Genomic DNA, 19,242 nt, shown 5'->3' on the forward strand with positions numbered 1-19,242 from the left:
AGGCAATGTTGCTTTAACTTATTTACTGTATAAAATCGAAGATACCAGTTTACTTTTAGAGTTGAAAGTTATTCTTAAGTCACGCGCTGCCAAAAATGCATCGATAATCTCGGAATTTGTGGGACTTTCCAGATTAATTTTGTTATACGGCTTTGCTTGTTCATTATACAACTTTATGAAAGATTCCACTTGATCTTGAAGAACTCTTAAAAGAACATTATGTCCTTCGCCAATAAATACCCTTACACTGAAGTGTGTTTGATCTGCAGATGTCTTGATTTGGCTTAATCCACAAGAATCACAAACACTTAGATCTGACTGGAGATTGCTCAGTTTGCGGCGACAACTGTTACAAACTGCGTAACGTTGAATTTCTTGCACCCCACTCATTCGATTGACAATTATAATATTCTCTGAAACAGATTTTTCATCTTCCATTAGCTGTGAAACAAATCTCATGCTCCGTGCATCCGATTTCGGTGTAGTAATAATGGTGTCAAAATTACTTGATAAATATTTCTTTCCTTGGTATGAGCGAACCCTTGCATTGACAATTTCGTATACTTGGCCTTCTTGGACTAAAGAAATATTTTTGTCCCATAAAGTGAGTTTGATTGCGTTGGTGTCGTCCGCGATACTACAATCTAATTTCATTACTAACCGCTCCTGAACTTTAACTTCATTCGGCTCTGATCTAATATGTACTTTCCCGATAATTGAAACTAAAGTGAAATCTGAAATATCATCTATTTCACTGATTTTTGTAAATCGTTTGGAAGGCACCTTGTGATCAAATGAACACTCTGAAATGCTCTCAATTTTAGTACGTTTATTAACAACAATTGCCATGTCATTGCTATTATGCAATGACCTCTTAAATGAATAGTTGGAGAGCCTAACACTCTTTTGTGTTTCATCTTTTTGCTTCACCTGATTATAGAGACTTTTATCAAAGGAAACTCCATCGCAAAAACCATTTGCAGTTTGAAACTTAAAGTTGAAATATGTATAATTACTTCTGCTTGGCTTTACTGGCGAAGTATCATGAACATATCCACAGATCGGAACTTTCTTTAGGTGGTCACATTCTTTTGCATCTCCATCAAATTCTTTATTTTGATATTCACTTGAAGATGCTACCAAAAAAAGGAAAAAAAATTGGTATTATTATTTTACTGGCTGTTTTAAAACCTGGATGTTCCAAAGGGCCGCAGTAATTGATGCAAGTTGTTGTGGGGTTCTGTCATCTCTACTGGTAAAGTTAATAAATTTCTGCTGAAATTGACTGCAGCCTTTGTCTTAAAGAAATTGAGCTAAATTGTTCCACGTTGCCCGTCCTCTTTCTAGACCGATCAGCGGATTGAGTTATTACTTGTTTAGCATAATTTGCTGAAATGACTATTTTCTGGCACATTTGGTAATGACGGTCACTTACGTAACGCTATTAGTTGTTAAACCAACTGCTGTAGTTATTAACGGCATCTCGGAGATTAAAGAGTTTTAGTTCACTATGCAGATGGAAAATAGCACAGTTCTGATATTCTGTACCTACAGCTAACGTTGACTTTTCTCCAGTATGGAAAGAGTCCTCAAGAGATTTTAACGTTTCATCTTTCTTTTCTTCAGTTTTATCTATAAGACAGTAATAGCAGTTCATCTTAAAAAAGAAGACATCTTTAATGCTTCGTGCCACGCTACAGCCGTACTAAAACTGACATTATATAGTGAAATTCACACTTTATAAACTTTAATTTTTGATATCACAGTCAGTGTTGAAACAGAAATAATAAAATTTATTACACCTTCAGATAATTGAGAGATTTTTCCATTCGAAGATCCGGCATCACACGATTTCAATCCCCCATCTTTCTCTCCTGCAACATTTTTCTGATCTATGATAAGACAAAATCCCAAGGTCATTACATTAGAAATAAAAACTTTACTTTCTTTGCATCTGACTCTACTCATAATGAGATCCCAATAAACATTCTTTACAAGTTGTAGTAAATAATGATAACAACAAACCTCCATCTGACAATCTTTCCTCCACGGTGCTACACTACTCTTTCTTAAACTCTTACTTTTTCCAACGTCTTTTCTTTCTGCAATAGAGTAAATTAATAATAAAATATAGTCCATTTTAATATATTAGCCCAATTTTCTATCTCTTACCTTTCGACATATTCACAGGGATAAACCGCTATGCACGAATGGACGATAACTGTAACCAATTCACTTGTCAAAATTCGTGTTACTGCACTGTACTGTTCGCAACGTGGTACATAAGCTACATATATACCTTTTCAGTTTTTCTTAGTCAGCAAATTTAACTGGGCTATTGCACCATCACCGTGCAACAACTAGCTGTCAATTAGGTGTGACAACAGAGCTAACTGTTGCACCATCATCGTGCAATCGATACTTAACTGATTCATATTTTCATAATTCATGATTTCTTATTCATAACTGCAAAAATATCAAAAATTGCGAAGTTTTTAATCGAAATTTTTTTGCTTACTACCCACTTACACCCAGTTCCTCCCTCATCCCGCTAAAAAAGCATTTAAAAACCATTATGTTAAAATATACCAGTTTAAGTGGCATTTGTGTACAAATGGACAGGTCGACTCTCAACAAAATCGAGTATTAGACATTGCCGCTGCTCGCTCAAGTACTCGATTTAGTTCACATGAGCTTCCTCTACATTTCAATGTAGCACTCGTAAAACTATTCAACTTGACACCAATTTTTTCATTCGGCATGCAAATCAAGGTATAACATATATGCTTAAGAACCAAAGCTTGACACCAAGGTTTGTTTATAAACAGTACAGTATAGGGCCTAGTTCTCGGCCACAAAAAACGTAAACTTGTATTTCTTACCTTGGAATAGCCGTAAGGACTTGAAATTTCAAAGACAACTAGCTTCAGCATTCAGTTTACACATGTAAAGCTATAGACTGCTCAACGCTGTTTTCTCCCGAGCTTCCCCTACATTTCAATGTAGCACTCGTAAAACTATTCAACTTGACACCAATTTTTTTATTCGATATGCAAATCAAGGTATAACATATATGCTTAAGAACCAAAGCTTGACACCAAGGTTTGTTTATAAACAGTACAGTATAGGGCCCAGTTCTCGGCCACAAAAAACGTAAACTTGTATTTCTTACCTTGGAATAGCCGTAAGGACTTGAAATTTCAAAGACAACTAGCTTCAGCATTCCGTTTACACATGTAAAGCTATAGACTGCTTAACGCTGTTTTCTCCCGAGTAATAACGAAAATGGAGGCTTCCTTTCGTGAGCCTAGTTATCGGCCAGCGAGCCCAGTTCTCGGCCACTGAAAAGAGTGCGCTCTATTCCTCAGAATAAACAACGCTTTATCACCAATTTTGTTGTTAAGTCACTAATAAGGCTTGTGTTTGATATTTCGACCACAAAGTATCCTTAACGAGCTTTGTTTCATGTTAGAAATGGATTTTTTTTACACACCTAGTTTTTCTCGTAAATACACTGGCAAGCGAGGCCAAAAAAGAGTTGGGTATTCCAAAACGGGCTCTGGTAGGTCAGAACTCATAATTTTAATTTATAGCTATTGTCGGAACATGCCACCCCATCACAGCTTTACTTCTACAAATGATTTGACAAGAAAACTCCATACAAAACTATGAGCACTTTTTCGTGTTGTCGACGGCCAACAGGGTGGCCGAGAATAGGCAAATACGCAGAAGTACTAAGGAAATATTGAGGAGTGAATTTAGGTGAAAGAATAAAATAAGCCAGGAAAAGTTTATATTTAACAGAAAGCTTTATCACTCTACGTTCATTATGCCAAGAATTGACTCATTTGGGCTTCCTATACGGATAAAATACAAACTTGAATTAGACCATGTAATTCGAGTAAATCAAATTCACCTACCTTCTTGTCACCTCGATTTGCTCACAGTATATAGTAGCTGTAAACTCAAAACTCGGTAGGACAAAAGACAAGGAATAAAGCTACCTTTGGGAGCAGTTGGTTTTTATTCAGATTCATTTCTGGCGCTAAAAATAAACGTTGAACAAAAAGTGGCCGAGAACTGGGCCCTTTACTGTAATGGTAGTTTACATTGTAGGTTAAGAAAAGAAATAGTAATGACTCAAGAATAAAATATTACGACAACAAAAATGTTACATCCTCCAAGCTATTCCTCCTTCTCAAGGGATAGCTGTGTGGTGAAGTGGTACTTAGTTGCGGAAAGCAAATAAAAAACGATGAATGTAGGTTGTTTTCATTGTTGAGAGGTTAAGGACGGTGCCTACTAATTAAAGATATTTTTGCCCCAATGTATGATTATGCGGGAAATATAGATCTTAACAAGTGGTATTGAAATCCAAAAAGAAAATGTTGGATAACCACGCATTTTTCAAAGATAATTCATGAATAATATTTGTAAAAAGCTTTAAAATACAAAGCAATGTATGGCGTTCTTTCTCACATTAAAGCTTAAGTATCTCTCAAAAATGTACGGTTACCCCCAATTTCCATTTTGGGTACCAAGAGTACTTACTAAGATCTACTTTTAAAACGCGCAAAAATATCCCTGTATTAGTAAGCATCGCCTATAGGAAACCCGAGTATCTCGAGATGCGCAGAACGTTTGCACGTTAACAATAGTAGGCACCGTCCTTAATTTAGGACACCGTGAAGGAGATATTAGATTTTAGTCGTTGTACAACATATGTAATAATTTTTTTTATGCAGGTGAGCTTGAAGTAATTACAATTTTTTTGAATTTAAAACTTAGTTGGACTGGAAGTCAGTTGATTTTGAGGGAAGAAGGCCAAATCGGTTGGCCATGTCATAAAATTATTTGATTCGAGTAGCAATTTAGCTTGTGTCCATAGTACCCAGTTTTGGGCGGCTCAGGGACCATGTGAGAATTTGCCCCGCCATGTTGTTATGTTATTTAGCGGACTTTATAGTTTTAGCTGTAATCTGAAGAGGTTCAAGCATGTTCCGTAAGTCAGTTTTCAGAGAAGCATTTGTGTGTTATTTGAAGTATTTTATTGGCCATATTTTTCTTTTCGTTCAGAAACCGTTAAAGGAATTGTTACCTGACAAGTTTGTGATATCCGACAACTATACATGTACTAGGACCGCGATAAAGTTATTGGAACAGATTCTGAAGCAGGATTGTGTGGAATCGTCTCAGAACTGTATTATAAACCGTTCAAGCTTCAATGTTGTTGAGGAGCTAAATCTTATGTGCGTGTAATATGGAATAAATCCTTTCGACGCGTTTAGAGTTTGGACTTTATTCTGCCACATGCCGATGTCTGTTCCGATGTCTGTGGTTTTGGCGGTCACAATTTTGTTTGTTGCTCATAAGCTTCCTCTTGGCCTTATCGAAGATCAATGTTAATCAATGTTATGTATATATAGTTGCTTGCTAATGTTTAGGCAAATTTCCATTCTACTGTCAGAATTTATCAAAGTACTGTGTCAATGTAACGGTCCATTGCTTCTGATTTAAGGTGTTTGCAGGATACTGTTGCAGTTTCTTAATATAAATCTTTTGGAATCCCAAATCATAGCAGGAGCCCATCTGCTCATGTGTTTCTGACTATAGATGCCGAGTATTTAGTTGATCAGTAATACTCATGTATCATTTCGTTCATTGCTTCATTCACAACGGGAACACTTGAATCCATATCTGACCAGTTCCAAAAGACAGTGGCTTAATGACTCAGTTCGTTAAAGCGTCACACTGGTATCGCACGGTCATGGGTTCAGATCCCGTTGAAGTCTTTAAGTTTTCAGGCTTTTCTATGTAACTGGGAAAATTGCTTTCATGATTGCGAGGATCATAACTTCACTTGTGTTTTTACTTAACAGCCTAAGAATTGTTTTCTTGTTCGCTGTACATTGTATTCTGCAGAAAAAAGAAAATGAAAAATTTTTTAGGACTTTAAACTTTTATGGAAGATGAATGTGAGTTCAGCTCAAGTGCTTTTGATTTTAAAGGAATTTACATAACAGATAAAATATGCAAGCATTAAATCCATGAAAAGAGTGAAAAGATATTTTCGTAACAATAACTGACAAACTTTTGAAAAATGTATTTTTGAGCATGTTATATGCAAATCAAGAAAAAAGAAATCAGAATTCCTTTAGTAAGAGTCTTACCTATGATCCTTTGATAACTACGAGTACATGCAGTTGATGGAATTTTCATCCTAACACCTTAAAAGAGAAAAAGATACATTATATTTAATAACAAGGGTCCAGGTTTTATTGTTATGAATAAGTAATAATTTGTTATTGTAAATGAGGTGGGCTTTAGAAATATTTCCTTTATTGTTTTTACAATAGTAATAATAATAATAATAATAATAATAATAATAACAATAATATTTTTATTATCATTATTATTATTATTATTATTATTTTATGATTATTTTATATATAATTATATATATTTTTAAGAACAACTAAAGGCAAAAAAAAAAAGCATTTTTCAGTTACATTTTAGACCATGCACAACTATGTTTTCAACTTTTCCCCTAGCATACTTGTCGCTCTTCTACCAAAAAAAAATGTTTTTATTCCGATTTTGGGCTACCACCATTGTAGCTCAGAACAGAGGAGTCAGCAGTCATTTTTGCAGCTTATGATGTATGATATGGGGAATACATGTGAGAAAGCCTCATATAAGTGCAGTGCTTAACCCTTTCAGCCTCGTGGGGTTCCCTAGTGACGAGTAAAATCGTCTAGCGTTAGACAGAGTAAAATCTGGAAGTGACACTATTGGGAGTGAAAGGGTTAAACTGATGTTTGTTGTGAATATTGAATTCATGAAGAAACAGCAAAACAACGAAGAAAATATCCACCAGCAGCACTTTCTGTTGATTACAAAATCTCTGTTCCCCATATCATATGTTATAGAAGGCAACTGACTTAGTTTTTGAAGCCACCCTGGAAAGGCGGAAAAAGCGAGAAAAGCCCAACTTCGAACATAATTTTGTCACAAAAAACAGGAAACAAGAAGAAATAATTCCACAAACTTATGTTATGCTTTCCAAAAAAATGTTGGAAAAGTTGTTGATTTTGGGCTTCAATTCTCCTTTAATGGTGGTCTGAACTAGCATGTCATGTAAGAGGCATGCCTGTCATTTATAGTTGTTGAAAGTCCTGCCTTGAAATATCAAAGTAAGATGAAAGATATAAAATATTATGTAAACTTACCTACTTGTGGTACTGGGCACAGACAAGAAGTGAGGCACCATATAGTGGTGCCTTGTAAAATGCTTGTCAGCAGATTTTTCAAGTCTCCCATTCTGGTTATAGGAACTTCTAACTAGTGTATGGATACTTTAACAGCATCATCGTTCCTGCCAAGACACATTTGTACATTTTTGTAAATTTTATATTTATAATTATTGCTGTAAATAAATACATGTAATTTTATATGCTTTGCATGATAGTTTAAATAAATTAAATATTTAAATACCTTATTAATTATATTTTATGGATATTTTAACAGCATCATGGTCAGAGTAATAGACACTAATTACAGTATTCTCTATGATGTCAAATTTTGTTGTTTTTAGGTAAATTTGGTCAAGTATGTTTCCTGATGAGACAAAAGTTGGACTTTGTACAAACTGTGAATAACCTAGAGAAGTCATTAAAGATTTTAGCGGTCTAATGCTATCATCATTTAAGTAATTGATATTGAAGTCACCAAGAATGATGTCGGTTGGATAATTGCCAAGGATATTTCGTAGATGACTTACATACTGGATTATATTTGAGTTGTTCTTTCGGTAAAGAAAAAGCACTGTAAAATTGGGACACGTATTTGTAGATGTATTCATAATTATTACAAATTTCATTGCATTTACTTGTGGAAAGTATTCGTGTTCCTTAATTTTTATTGATCTTCTGGTACACAGTGCCAAACTTAAATATCTATCAGTAGGATGATCTTGCCTATAGAGAGTGAATGGTAGTAAATGAGATTTTATATGAGTATCATTGCTATGAGGTGCAAGTTGTGTTTCTGTCAGTGCAATTAGATCACTGTTCTTTATGTTTGCATCAAATTTGATATCTACACTATGTTTTTTGAGTGATCGTATGTTTAATAGACATATAGTGAGCATTGTATTGTCCTTACATTTTTCACTAGTTTCCATGGTTTTTGAGATTTCTCGCAGTCTTCTATATTCTTCATGTACTCGGGGATCTGCTTTCACATGTTTGCTGTTAATATTTCCTAGAATGTGAATACCATTTAAAGAGGTCGCTCGGCTCAGTGCAACATATACTTGACCATAATTGAATGATCTTTGTTTGACCAACTCAAAACTAATGACGAGACTGTTAAGTGACAATCCTTGTACTTTGTGAATGCTGACAGCGTAAGCCAATGTTAAAGGGAATTGCACTCTTTGAATTTCAGGAGAAGAAGGTTTATTTGGATGTATTTTGATTTTTGCTAGGACAGGTTCTATTGGTACAACTCTGTTTTGTTGCACAAAACTACTAGTACTCTTTTGAATTAAATTGTTGCCAGCTTTGATATCATCAAATTTTATATAAATAACGGTGGGTTTTTTGTTATTGTGATTTACTTCAATTTTAATAACAGTTCCTAGTTGACCATTTATTAGTCTATCTGCAATATCAATGTTATTGGTTAACATAACTCTAGCACATTCCTTTATATAGATGTTAGCATCAAGTCCACCAGTTTCAGACCTGGGTCTAGCTAAAATTCTGTTCATATCTTGTTGTGATACATTAGGTGGGTACTGATCTGTGGCTTTAAGGTGAAACAACTGTGCACGTATTTGATGCAATTTCATTTCATTGTGTCGATTGACTGGATTATTTTCAGCCCAGATGTGAAGAGCATTTGATGGGTAATTAACATCTGATGCATCTATAGATCTAGATTGGATGCACTTGATATCTTCCTCAGTTTGACTTGCTGTGCGGAACCTATTCAGAAGTTCAGCAAATGGTTGGTCATCCTTCTGCCTCATGATATCAACAAGCTCTATCATTGTGAATAGCTGCCATGGGTGATACAAATTAAATAAATCATTTTTGTAATTTGCAAAGACAGGTTTTCTTCGTATTGGTGGTAGTTGATACATGTCACCAATAGCAACAATGCTAATGCCTGCAAACAGGTGACAATTTGATGTGTCAAAAATTTCTTTTAGTCTTTGGTGGATATGAAGCAGAGTAGTATTAGCAACCATAGAAATTTCATCTATTATGATCAACTTGAGGTCAGCTAGTAACATTCTCATCTGTGTTTTTTTTTGGTCAGACAATGCAGGTAAATTATCACCTGTTTCTTTTGGAATTGCCAAGGCAGTGTTTATCGTTGTCCCATTTATGTTAATAGCAGCAACTCCAGTAGGTGCCATTAAAAGAACTGTAGGTAATTCAGGATTCATAGGAGAATGTCTAAAGGTCTTTGTAACAGTGTGGTAGATTGTATGAATCAAGTGACTTTTACCAGCTCCTGCTCCACCAGTTATAAATAAATTTATTGGTTTTACTTCTTCAGGTTTTTGACTATTCATGTTTTTCATTTTATTTCTACACCAAGTGAGAATTATATCATAGGCACAGCGCTGTCTTTTGTTCAATGATCTAACACACTCCCGTAGTTTATCATCACTAATTTCCGTTAGCTGGTTGTACGATGTTATTCCAAGGTTTGAATGATTCTTAGTTTCTGATGATGAAACAAGATGTGTAGGTGATTGTTCATTAAATGACTCGTTTGGTGCTGAATCATCTTGCTCTTCAGATTGTAAATCTGCATTTTCCTGGTCATTCATAGAATCATAGCTGGAGTGGATAATATTGCCCTGGTTATTTTGAAAAAAATCAAGTGCTTCTGTAATAGCATCAGCATCAGGCTCAAAATTCTCTCTATTTCGTTCTACAACAGCTTGTACTTCATGCTCATAGAATTTAGAAGCATATGTTTGATCACTTCCTAAGAGACTTGTTTCATCTCTCCATGGATAGTAAAGCATCAGCAGATGATGAAAATACAGTTCAGGTTCTTTTGCTTTGTTTGGCTTGTGATATCTTATAACAGCTTTTACTTTTCTACACTTCATAACTTCATGTGTGTTCATTAATCTTATTTTGTCTGGAGGTGACGTATCAGGATCACAATAATTATTGTGATGTAATTCAATGACATCGTCAGTTAAAACCTCAGGTTGAGCATCAGCTGTTTCTTGGCAGTCCTTTTTGTATTCTTTATAATAATATGCAGCAAACTCTGCCAGACATAGCCTATCTACAGAAGGAATACACCGTGGTCTTAAAGTGTATCGATCAATAATATTTGATTTAAAGATATCAGTACTTTCATTATCGAGTTCATCAAGTTCTTCTGGTGATTTTGCAATGCGTACCCTTTTTTCTGGTAAGTCAGTGCTTACAAAAACTGTTGCAGGGAATATTTTTCGTAACCATAGTTCAGGCATGCATCTGTAAACACATTCTTGTGAACTGACTTCTCTGGTAGAGAGGAAAGCAGCACCAATTCTTTTTAAGCTATCCCTGACACTCAAGTTTTCTTTTTTAGCTTCCTTTGCAGCATTCATAATTGCCTGTGAGCATTCAGTCTCATCCTTGGTAAAATATGAGCACACGTAAGTTATGCACTTGTAGTGGTTAAATACAGGTTGCAAGTCAACATTCGCTCTAAAACCCTTAATACCAGCAACAAAATAATTATTAATAAAACAGCTGTTTGTTGGTCTTTTAAGGTGCAGCTCATAGTCTGAGTCAGGTGAAATGGATAAAGCCCAATAATATTGCTCTTCAGTTATGTTTACAGATTTGAAAATATCAGCTTCTGTTAATGTAGGATTATAGTTTGCCTTACTGGGATTTAACACTTCATCTATTTTTTCTTTAACTAGTCAAAGGATTTCTTTTTGTCTGTCTATGGTACTCGTCTTTTTTTCTGGATTTAAATCATCAGAAAGAGGTTCAGCCACAATAGTCTTGTTTGTAAAAAAGTGCCCAAAATTAAACCTACATTTAATGTTTTTGTATTTTCTACATGTCTTTGAATGACTGTGCTTTTGGTAGGTTTTTACAAGCTCATGTAACTCAGGGTCTTGACTCTGATCAGGAAGGCATGCCTGCACATGTTCATCTATGAAATGGATATAAGCTTCCTTGGTATCATGTGTTAGTTCAGGGCAATCTGATGTCCATATTAAGGCATGTAAGTGAGGAGAGCCTCTCATCTGAAACTCAATGCGGAGTGCATAGTATACTATTTTACCAATTGGGTTTGCATTAGTTAGAAGAATTTCAGTGAAGAATGTTTCAACTCTATATTGAAAGTGCTTAGCAACAACAACAGGATTTACATTCAGCATTGAGCATCTTTCATTATAAGATAAAGCATCAACTTGTTCATTTGTTAGATTTTTGCCTTGTGTTCTTGCAATAATCTGAAACAGTTCAGGCCACCTAAGGTCAGCACAGGATAATGTCATAAACCATGTTGGTATTCCAAGCTGTTTTACCATAGCTACTACTTCATACATAAATTTTTGCCAATAAGGTGGTGTTCCTGGAATTTGTCTCAAAAATAAATAAGCCTGATCTTGACAAATAAGATTTTGTAAATTTTGCATATTATTTGATCTTATTTGGGAAGCGGTAAGAGGCTGGCCATGCATTTTTTTCAGAGCAATATTGATGCTATCTGATACTTTCTTCTGTTCTATGATGAACTGAGCAAAGAAGAGATATTCGGGATTGGTAGCAAATCTACCACTGTGATGTAAAAGTCTTGCATTGAAGTACTTAACTGGCGACAACTTTATTTCTCGGTTGACAGAGTACCCATACTTTCCTTTTGGAAACAAAATAGGAAATGCTAGTTCTTCACATTGCTTGTCTGCCATAAAGGAAACTGGATGTTTACTTTCACCAGGTGCAATAACATAGACTTCGTCTCCTTGAGATGATACATTATCATTTTGCTCAACAGTTACAGGATAATCTGGTATTACAGACTGCAAGCAAGTTTCACTTGTTGGTGCTCGATATTCATTTAAAGGATCATCATCTTCTTCATCTGCCAGTGTGCTGATATTCTCACCATTTTCATTGTTTGAAGAAGTGTCATCACTTATACCAGATTCAGTAGAGTGGTTGTTATTATTCAAAGCTGAATCGTCTAAGTTAACATCATTTTGTTGCAATGTTTTAAGATGCCTATCTATTTTGTCAATGTCTATACATATATTATCATACAAGGGATTATTCATTTTGAGCCACATTAGAGCATTTAATATTAGTTGAGGTCGTACAGCTTGAAAATAAACATGTCCTCTAAACTCCATTTTTCTCTTTAGTTTCAACATGATTATACCTGACCTTTCAGGAGGACGTGGCAATGTAGTACATGTTTGATCACATTCAACTGGTATATTGCATATTGCTCCTTTAATCTTCCTCTGTTGGCCTTTAGGCATTACCACTATCTTTTCAAAAACTATCCTCTGTGCTATTAATATTTGTTCAAGTTTTTCTAGAACTGAGAGTTCTGGTGGTATTCTATCAACTTCCAGTTTATTACCTACAGCTTGACATGGTACTTGGCCTTTTGAAACTCTTGCATGACATGTTCTACAGATGTATTGTTTGTCATCAAATGACTTTATCTCAATGAAAAGACGGTGTATGCTGTATTTATTTTCTTTAAGTAACATAAGTGTTTTTCTATATAGTATTCGATGACAAACTGAACATATATAATATGGCCCCTCTCTGATCTTATTCTGAAATACTGATATGTAGTGATACAATTTATGCTGAACATCGTTTGCCTTTTTTCTAGAAATTTTTGCTGCATCACTTATGCACTTTATTATTTTTTGCTTTTTTGTAGGATTCATGCTGCAATATTCTTGTTTTTTATTGTTCAAGTATTGTGCGTTAATGAGTGGTTCCATTGCATCATAATTCCGCTTTTTTTGTTTACTTATCAGTTCTTTTTCTGCAGGATCTAGTGACTTGTACCACACTGCTCTGTTAGACAAGAGCTTTTCCTTTTCCGCAGGCTCTAGCGATTTGTACCTCTCTACTCTGTCAGACAAGAGTTTTTCTTTTTCTGCAGGATCTAGAGATTTGTACCACTCAGCCCTGTCAGACAAGAGTTGTTCTTTTTCCACAGGATTTAGTGATTTGTACCACTCTGCTCTGTCAGACAAGAGTTTTTCTTTTTCTGCAGGATCTAGTGATTTGTACCACTCTGCTCTGTCAGACAAGAGTTTTTCTTTTTCTTCAGGATCTAGAGATTTGTACCACTCTGCCCTGTTAAACAAGAGTTGTTCTTTTTCTGCAGGATTTAGTGATTTGTACCACTCTGCTCTGTCAGACAATAACTTTTCTTTTTTTGCAGGATCTAGTGATTTGTACCTCTCTGCCCTGTCAGACACAAGTTTTTCTTTTTCTACAGGATTTAATGATTTGTACCACTCTGCTCTGTCAGACAAGAGTTTTTCTTTTCCTGCTGGATTTAGTGATTTGTACCACTCTGCTCTGTCAGACAAGAGTTGTTCTTTTTCTGCAACATTTAGTGATTTATACCATTCTGCTCTGTCAGACAAGAGTTTTTCTTTTTCTGCAGGATCTCGAGATTTATACCACTCTGCTCTGTCAGACAAGAGTTGTTCTTTTTTTGCAGGATCTAGTGATTTGTACCACTCTGCTCTGTCAGACAAGAGTTTTTCTTTCTCTGTAGGATCTAATGACTTGTACCATTCTGCTTTGCTAACCAAGTATTTTCGTTTAGCACTAGGTTCCATGTTTGCATAACTTTCTCTTCGTTTTTCAGCAAGTGAATTTTTCTGCCTATTGGATTTGTGTTTCCTTAATACCTTTTGTCTTAATGTGCTTGACAAATTACTGTAACAGTTCAGAAATCTGATAATGTATGCTACCTCTAAATTATTAGTTGTATTGATTTTTTTTGCAGTATTGGCGAGGGCTTGAAGAAGAAAGTTGCTGTCATTGACAGTTTGAAATTCATCTTAAGTTCCATCACTATGGAATATTATTAAGTAGTATTTGGTGCTTTTAGTCTTAGAATTGTGCTGAAATATGCAACTTGCACAGTAATTTGAAAACCATATTATAAATCCAGTATTGCCTCTTGTGTTATCCAAAATAAAGTTCTGGAAGAGTGTGCTACTGCTGGATGCACAACTAAATATGCCTTCTTTTTGTGCTGTAAAGACAACATCAATAGTTGCATCATATATGTTAAGTTTGTTTGGAAATTTGTGTAAACAGAGATTTTCAACAGGACGTGAAAATTGTTCCTTGTAAAACTCATTTCCATGGTCAATAATTGCTTCTAGAGTTTGTGAATTCCAGTAAGTGCATGCCTTAACCACTGAAAAACAAATGCTATAAAACGATAAAGCACAACAGTGTCGTATAAAAGACTCATCGTTTCTTGTTGAAATATGCACCATTTCTCCACCATCATCAGCAAGTTCTGATTGAGAGATTTCACTGTCCTCATCAACTAAGTGATTATTGTCCTTTTCTAGTCTTGTTATGTGAACACCTATCAGCTCAAACAATGTATTTGGATTTTCATACAGGGTTTGCAAATAACATGTGACATCCTGTATACTTTGTGCTTCTAATAATACACATGTTCCTTGAGAATGGGGCATACCAAATGCATCCCTAGCGTGTGAATCAAATATTTTAAATTTACCACCTGGAGTACAGTATATAGAAACAGTACTACATTCAATTGTTAAAAGAAAGGATTGGTAGTTTTGCCTTACTAATGTTAGCAACGCATCAACCAAAGGCATACAGAAACTCAAACCATGTATAATGGATCTACCATTTATAGTACCACTATAGCTTGAACTGTATTGAAGCTGATAATCTGTATTAAACACATTGAGCACTTCTGGTAACTCAGTTAACAACAGGAAAGTTTGTCTGGACAGTCTAGATAACCCAGAATACAATTCATTACCAATGTTCATGATGTTGATCAAGTCCATTGATGATATAATATTATTCCTGTAATTATAGATAAGTGAAGTAAGAGACATTGCTACACACTGAGTGCCTGCATTCTGGCCGAACAATTCCACATTGCCTTGACTATAAGGCGCTTGAATAGTTTTGGTATGATCAATGGGCCCAGGGTTTTTCTCTATATCATTAGACAGCTTTAACTCTGTATGATTCGTCCTATGGTTAACGTTCTTATAAACAGATCTTACTGAAGTATAGTTACACCTAAGTTTCACTCTTCCACGGCGAGTTTTAGGTTTTTTCTTTCGATTTGCTGTCCACCACGTCCTTCGTGTACTCCTCTTCTTAGCAGCAGACCTTAGTCTTACATACAAATAGTCTAACTTACGATTAAGTACACTCAATTTCGTAAATAAATGCATGGCAGAAGATTTCGGTACGTTCTTTTTAATATATTTTCGAACTAATTTCCTGAAAGATCTGCTCTTATGCAAGGCTCTTGATAGCTGTTTCACTGGAATTCTGCTTGGTTCTCGGTCCCTTTGTTGACGCCCTCCTACACATTTACAATAAACAAACTTAGCGTAACGAGATCGAAGTTGCAACTCATTTACTGATTCTTTATTATCAATATCCACAACAACAGATGGCTGCGCGGCATTCTCAAATATGTTCTCCTGTAAGGCTCGCGTTAGCTGTTTCGCTGAAATTCTTCTTGGTTCTCCATCCTTTTGAACAACATGGCGACGCCCTTTTAAACATTTACAATAAACAAACGTAGCATAACGAGATCGAAGTTGCAAGTCATTTATTGATTCTTCATTATCAACATCGACAACAACAGATAGCTGTGCGCCTTTCTCAAATAGGTCACAGTCATTGAATGCATTCAAAATAGGTTCATCCAAACATAAAACGCTGCACCAAGCATGGTACAAAATGCTGACAACATTAGTGAGGATGATTCCAAACGATACAAATAGTTGAATATGAAATAGCATTACAGCTCGAAATACACAGAAATTCAGTAATTGCAGAAAACAAACGGCCATAATAATACAAATGGATAGAAAATTCACCTTCTTTTTCAGAATTTTAATAAAATGCATCCGGCTCAGCAGACTATCTTTCTGCGACTCGATGGCGTAATGCACCTATCAATGTTAAGCCCCAGGGTGGGGGGGGGGGGGGGGGGGGCGGGCAACCCACGGGAAATTGACTCCGCGAGCTTTTCCCTGGGTAGGGATTTTGACATTTGGGTACTGCCCTGGGGTCGGGAATTTGACATGGCCGCCATCTTGGAAGACCGAAAGAACCTGGTAACGAGTCTCCTCCGACAGATATTTCGATCATTCTGCTTTTCCCGCCGAACTATGAGCGAAAGAAAGGTAAGCAAATCTGTTTTATTTTCCTTTAAATACACACAGACCAACACTTCTTTTACCCTATGGTCATGTGTTTACAGGTACATTAACTGTCTTCGGTTTTTTTTGTTTTTCATGATTGCGTATGTGTTCATATTCATGAGCACGCTTGATATTGACTTTATTACAATGCTAATTACTTTTCCCGTTTTTGTTATTCGGGTTCTTGTGCAGTACGGTGAGCAACGAAAAGTTGTCGTCATTGACGATACTTTTCTGTCCACTGTTAAAACAGCATTTAAAATTGACATCGCAGAAACGTTAGTCTTCCAAGAATATGATAACGAGTGGGGCGAGTATTTGGATATAGAGGAGGCCGACTTTGCATCTATAAAAGACAAGGGAAAGCTTCGTTTAATTTTGAAAGAAAATGTAAGTTTTTAATAATAATATTAAACTGTAAGATTCGCTTTGTTTAATAAATGTCCGTTATTTTTTTTATAAATGTCACTTGCTAGATGAATTATATAATTATATAAAGAACAGAGTTTAAAACAAGATTTATTTTCTTTAGCAATGTCAACAACTAAACCAAGCCACCACTAAGCCCTCAAACACTTGTACTTTGACATGTACCTCTACTACCACTTGTGCTTCAACATCCAAAGGTAAGTGCAGTGTTCTACAATTTTGTAACATTCAATTTTATAAGTCAAGAGCCACACTAGAAAAATTTATAATTCTTTTGGAATGTTTGCTGCAAGAAATTTAGTTTGTTTGCATGTCTTTGAATAAGAAGGTAATGTCCATTGCATATAATTTTGTTTGTAGAACTGTGCTTTCATTTGCTACATTTTTACATGTAAGAGTGAACCTTTGCCTAGAACTTGCAATGCTGGCACACTTCTAGAAATTTCCAACTCCACCACAACACTTTGTAGCAAGACATGAATCCCAATAAAACTGACTGGGAGAAGACATGCTTGTTAACCTACTTGTAAAATGTATTTTATAATTATGTCTTTGATAACAGCTGGTTCAGCAAGGTCAGCAGGTGTCACCAGCTCTGGACAAGTCCAGGCTACTATTTTAGTCAATAATGGCAACATTCAGATTGGCCCAAAAGTAAAGGTTAGTGCAGCATCTGGCCTAACTGTATGACCATGAAAAATTCACTTGCATATTTTCGAAAACTTATCTTTAATTACATATTTACACACACACACACACACATATATATCATCATTTTTCTATTCAAAGGGAATACGGAAGTCACCCTTTGTACATTGCACTTAACAGGAACTTCCTTCTTACTGTAGGCATCCTGTGTAACCAGTAACACCCAACAGGATCTTATTGAATCTTCCAAGATCTATGGCAAGGGATCCACAAGGGTTTTGACACCTTATGAGGCTGCTGTTAATCAGGCCTCAGCAAAACTGGCGTTGGAAGATCCTTCCCTCTTAATAAAGAGAGATGTGCTTTATGAACAAGCCAAAGAAGCTGTAAGGAACGATACCACTTTTTCATTTAAGAAGGGTAAATCAAGATCAACTTTGTCCAGTGAAAGAGATGAAGAGAGACCAACAAAGAGAAAGTACACAACTGATTCATTTAGGAAAGAGCATATTAGTAACCTCATGGAAGATATTGATGGAAAGCAAAAAGAAATCAGGTTCAAAATGTTACATCAAAGTAAAGCCCAAAATTCCAAAGACTGGGAGACTTGTGAAAAACTTCAGAAAGAAATGAACACACTCAGGCGAGAATTACATAAGTTGCAGCAGGAGTTACAATTGTTGCAAAGAAAGGACAAGAAAGCAAAATGGTATAAGAAGACTAAAAAGTTTGATGATGGAGAAGAGAGTACTAGTGGTGAGGGGAGGAAACAGAGAAGTGTCTTTAAAAGCTTGAATCAAGAAAAGATTAAAGAAAAAGGTACAACAGTAGAAATAGAAGGTGGAAATGTGACTGATCCCCAGGAAACACATGTTAATGCAAAGGAAACCTGTAGTCAGACACAAACTGCAAAAAAAGGGGGTCAGAATTTTTGGGACAGCCCCCTCTAGAAACTTCAAAATCTAGGAGGGGGCCTTGTGAGACTGACATTGTGTGTCTGAAAAGTTATCAAAACTTATCGAATTACATCAAACTTGACAATTTTACTGATGTATCCAGATTAGATGGATTCACACTGGATATGTACATTCTAACAAAAGAAAAAATATGTTATCAAGAACATAAGCAACCATGTAGTGGCTGTATTGGCTTGTTAAGTGTTGCAAAGCGGATCCTTGATGATGGTTTCATAAACTTGAATGAAGCTTTTCGAATGTCAAATCCTGGGATAAAGTACAAGGCAAAGGATGCAAAAAGGAAGCTGTTGCAGATGCCTCTGGCTGCCTTGAGAATAACAGAAAGTAAAAGTGATGCCATTTATCTTGTGTCAAAGGAGACTAACCTAGAACTAACACGAAGCCTTTTAAAAAGAAAGGATTGTAGTTCACAGAATGCTGGTGTACAGATGTCTGCAAGCTTAGTGAAGGAATTGCTATCAGCTTCAGAGTCTGAAGCTGAAAGAGAAAGACTAACCTACGGCATCGCAAAATCATCTGGTCTGACTCACACAAAATTGAGACAATTATATGGTTTTCAGGATTTGAAAGAAAGACAGTATAAGGTTGAGAAGGCTCTGAGGGAAATAAGAGAGATAAGAGAAGCTGTGACCTCAATTGCCAATATTAAAGAGAAAGCAGTTTTACAAACATTTGGAATTGAAGTTGAAAGTGATGAGGATTTGGAGAAAGATGAGAGTG

General features: G+C 35.7%; 1 protein-coding gene across 1 annotated transcript; it reads left to right on the forward strand.

Annotated features, from left to right (window-relative positions):
- Positions 1-16,435: 16,435 nt before the first annotated feature.
- Positions 16,436-18,895, forward strand: LOC137988444 (NGFI-A-binding protein 1-like). Its single transcript, XM_068834431.1, has 5 exons — positions 16,436-16,450; positions 16,661-16,858; positions 17,001-17,094; positions 17,460-17,557; positions 17,746-18,895. Exons 1-5 carry the CDS (start codon positions 16,436-16,438, stop codon positions 18,493-18,495), a joined length of 1,155 nt encoding a protein of 384 aa, XP_068690532.1. The 3' UTR covers positions 18,496-18,895.
- Positions 18,896-19,242: the final 347 nt, after the last annotated feature.

This window comes from Montipora foliosa, chromosome 2 (genome assembly GCF_036669935.1).
Source record: "Montipora foliosa isolate CH-2021 chromosome 2, ASM3666993v2, whole genome shotgun sequence".
NCBI lineage: Eukaryota > Metazoa > Cnidaria > Anthozoa > Scleractinia > Acroporidae > Montipora > Montipora foliosa.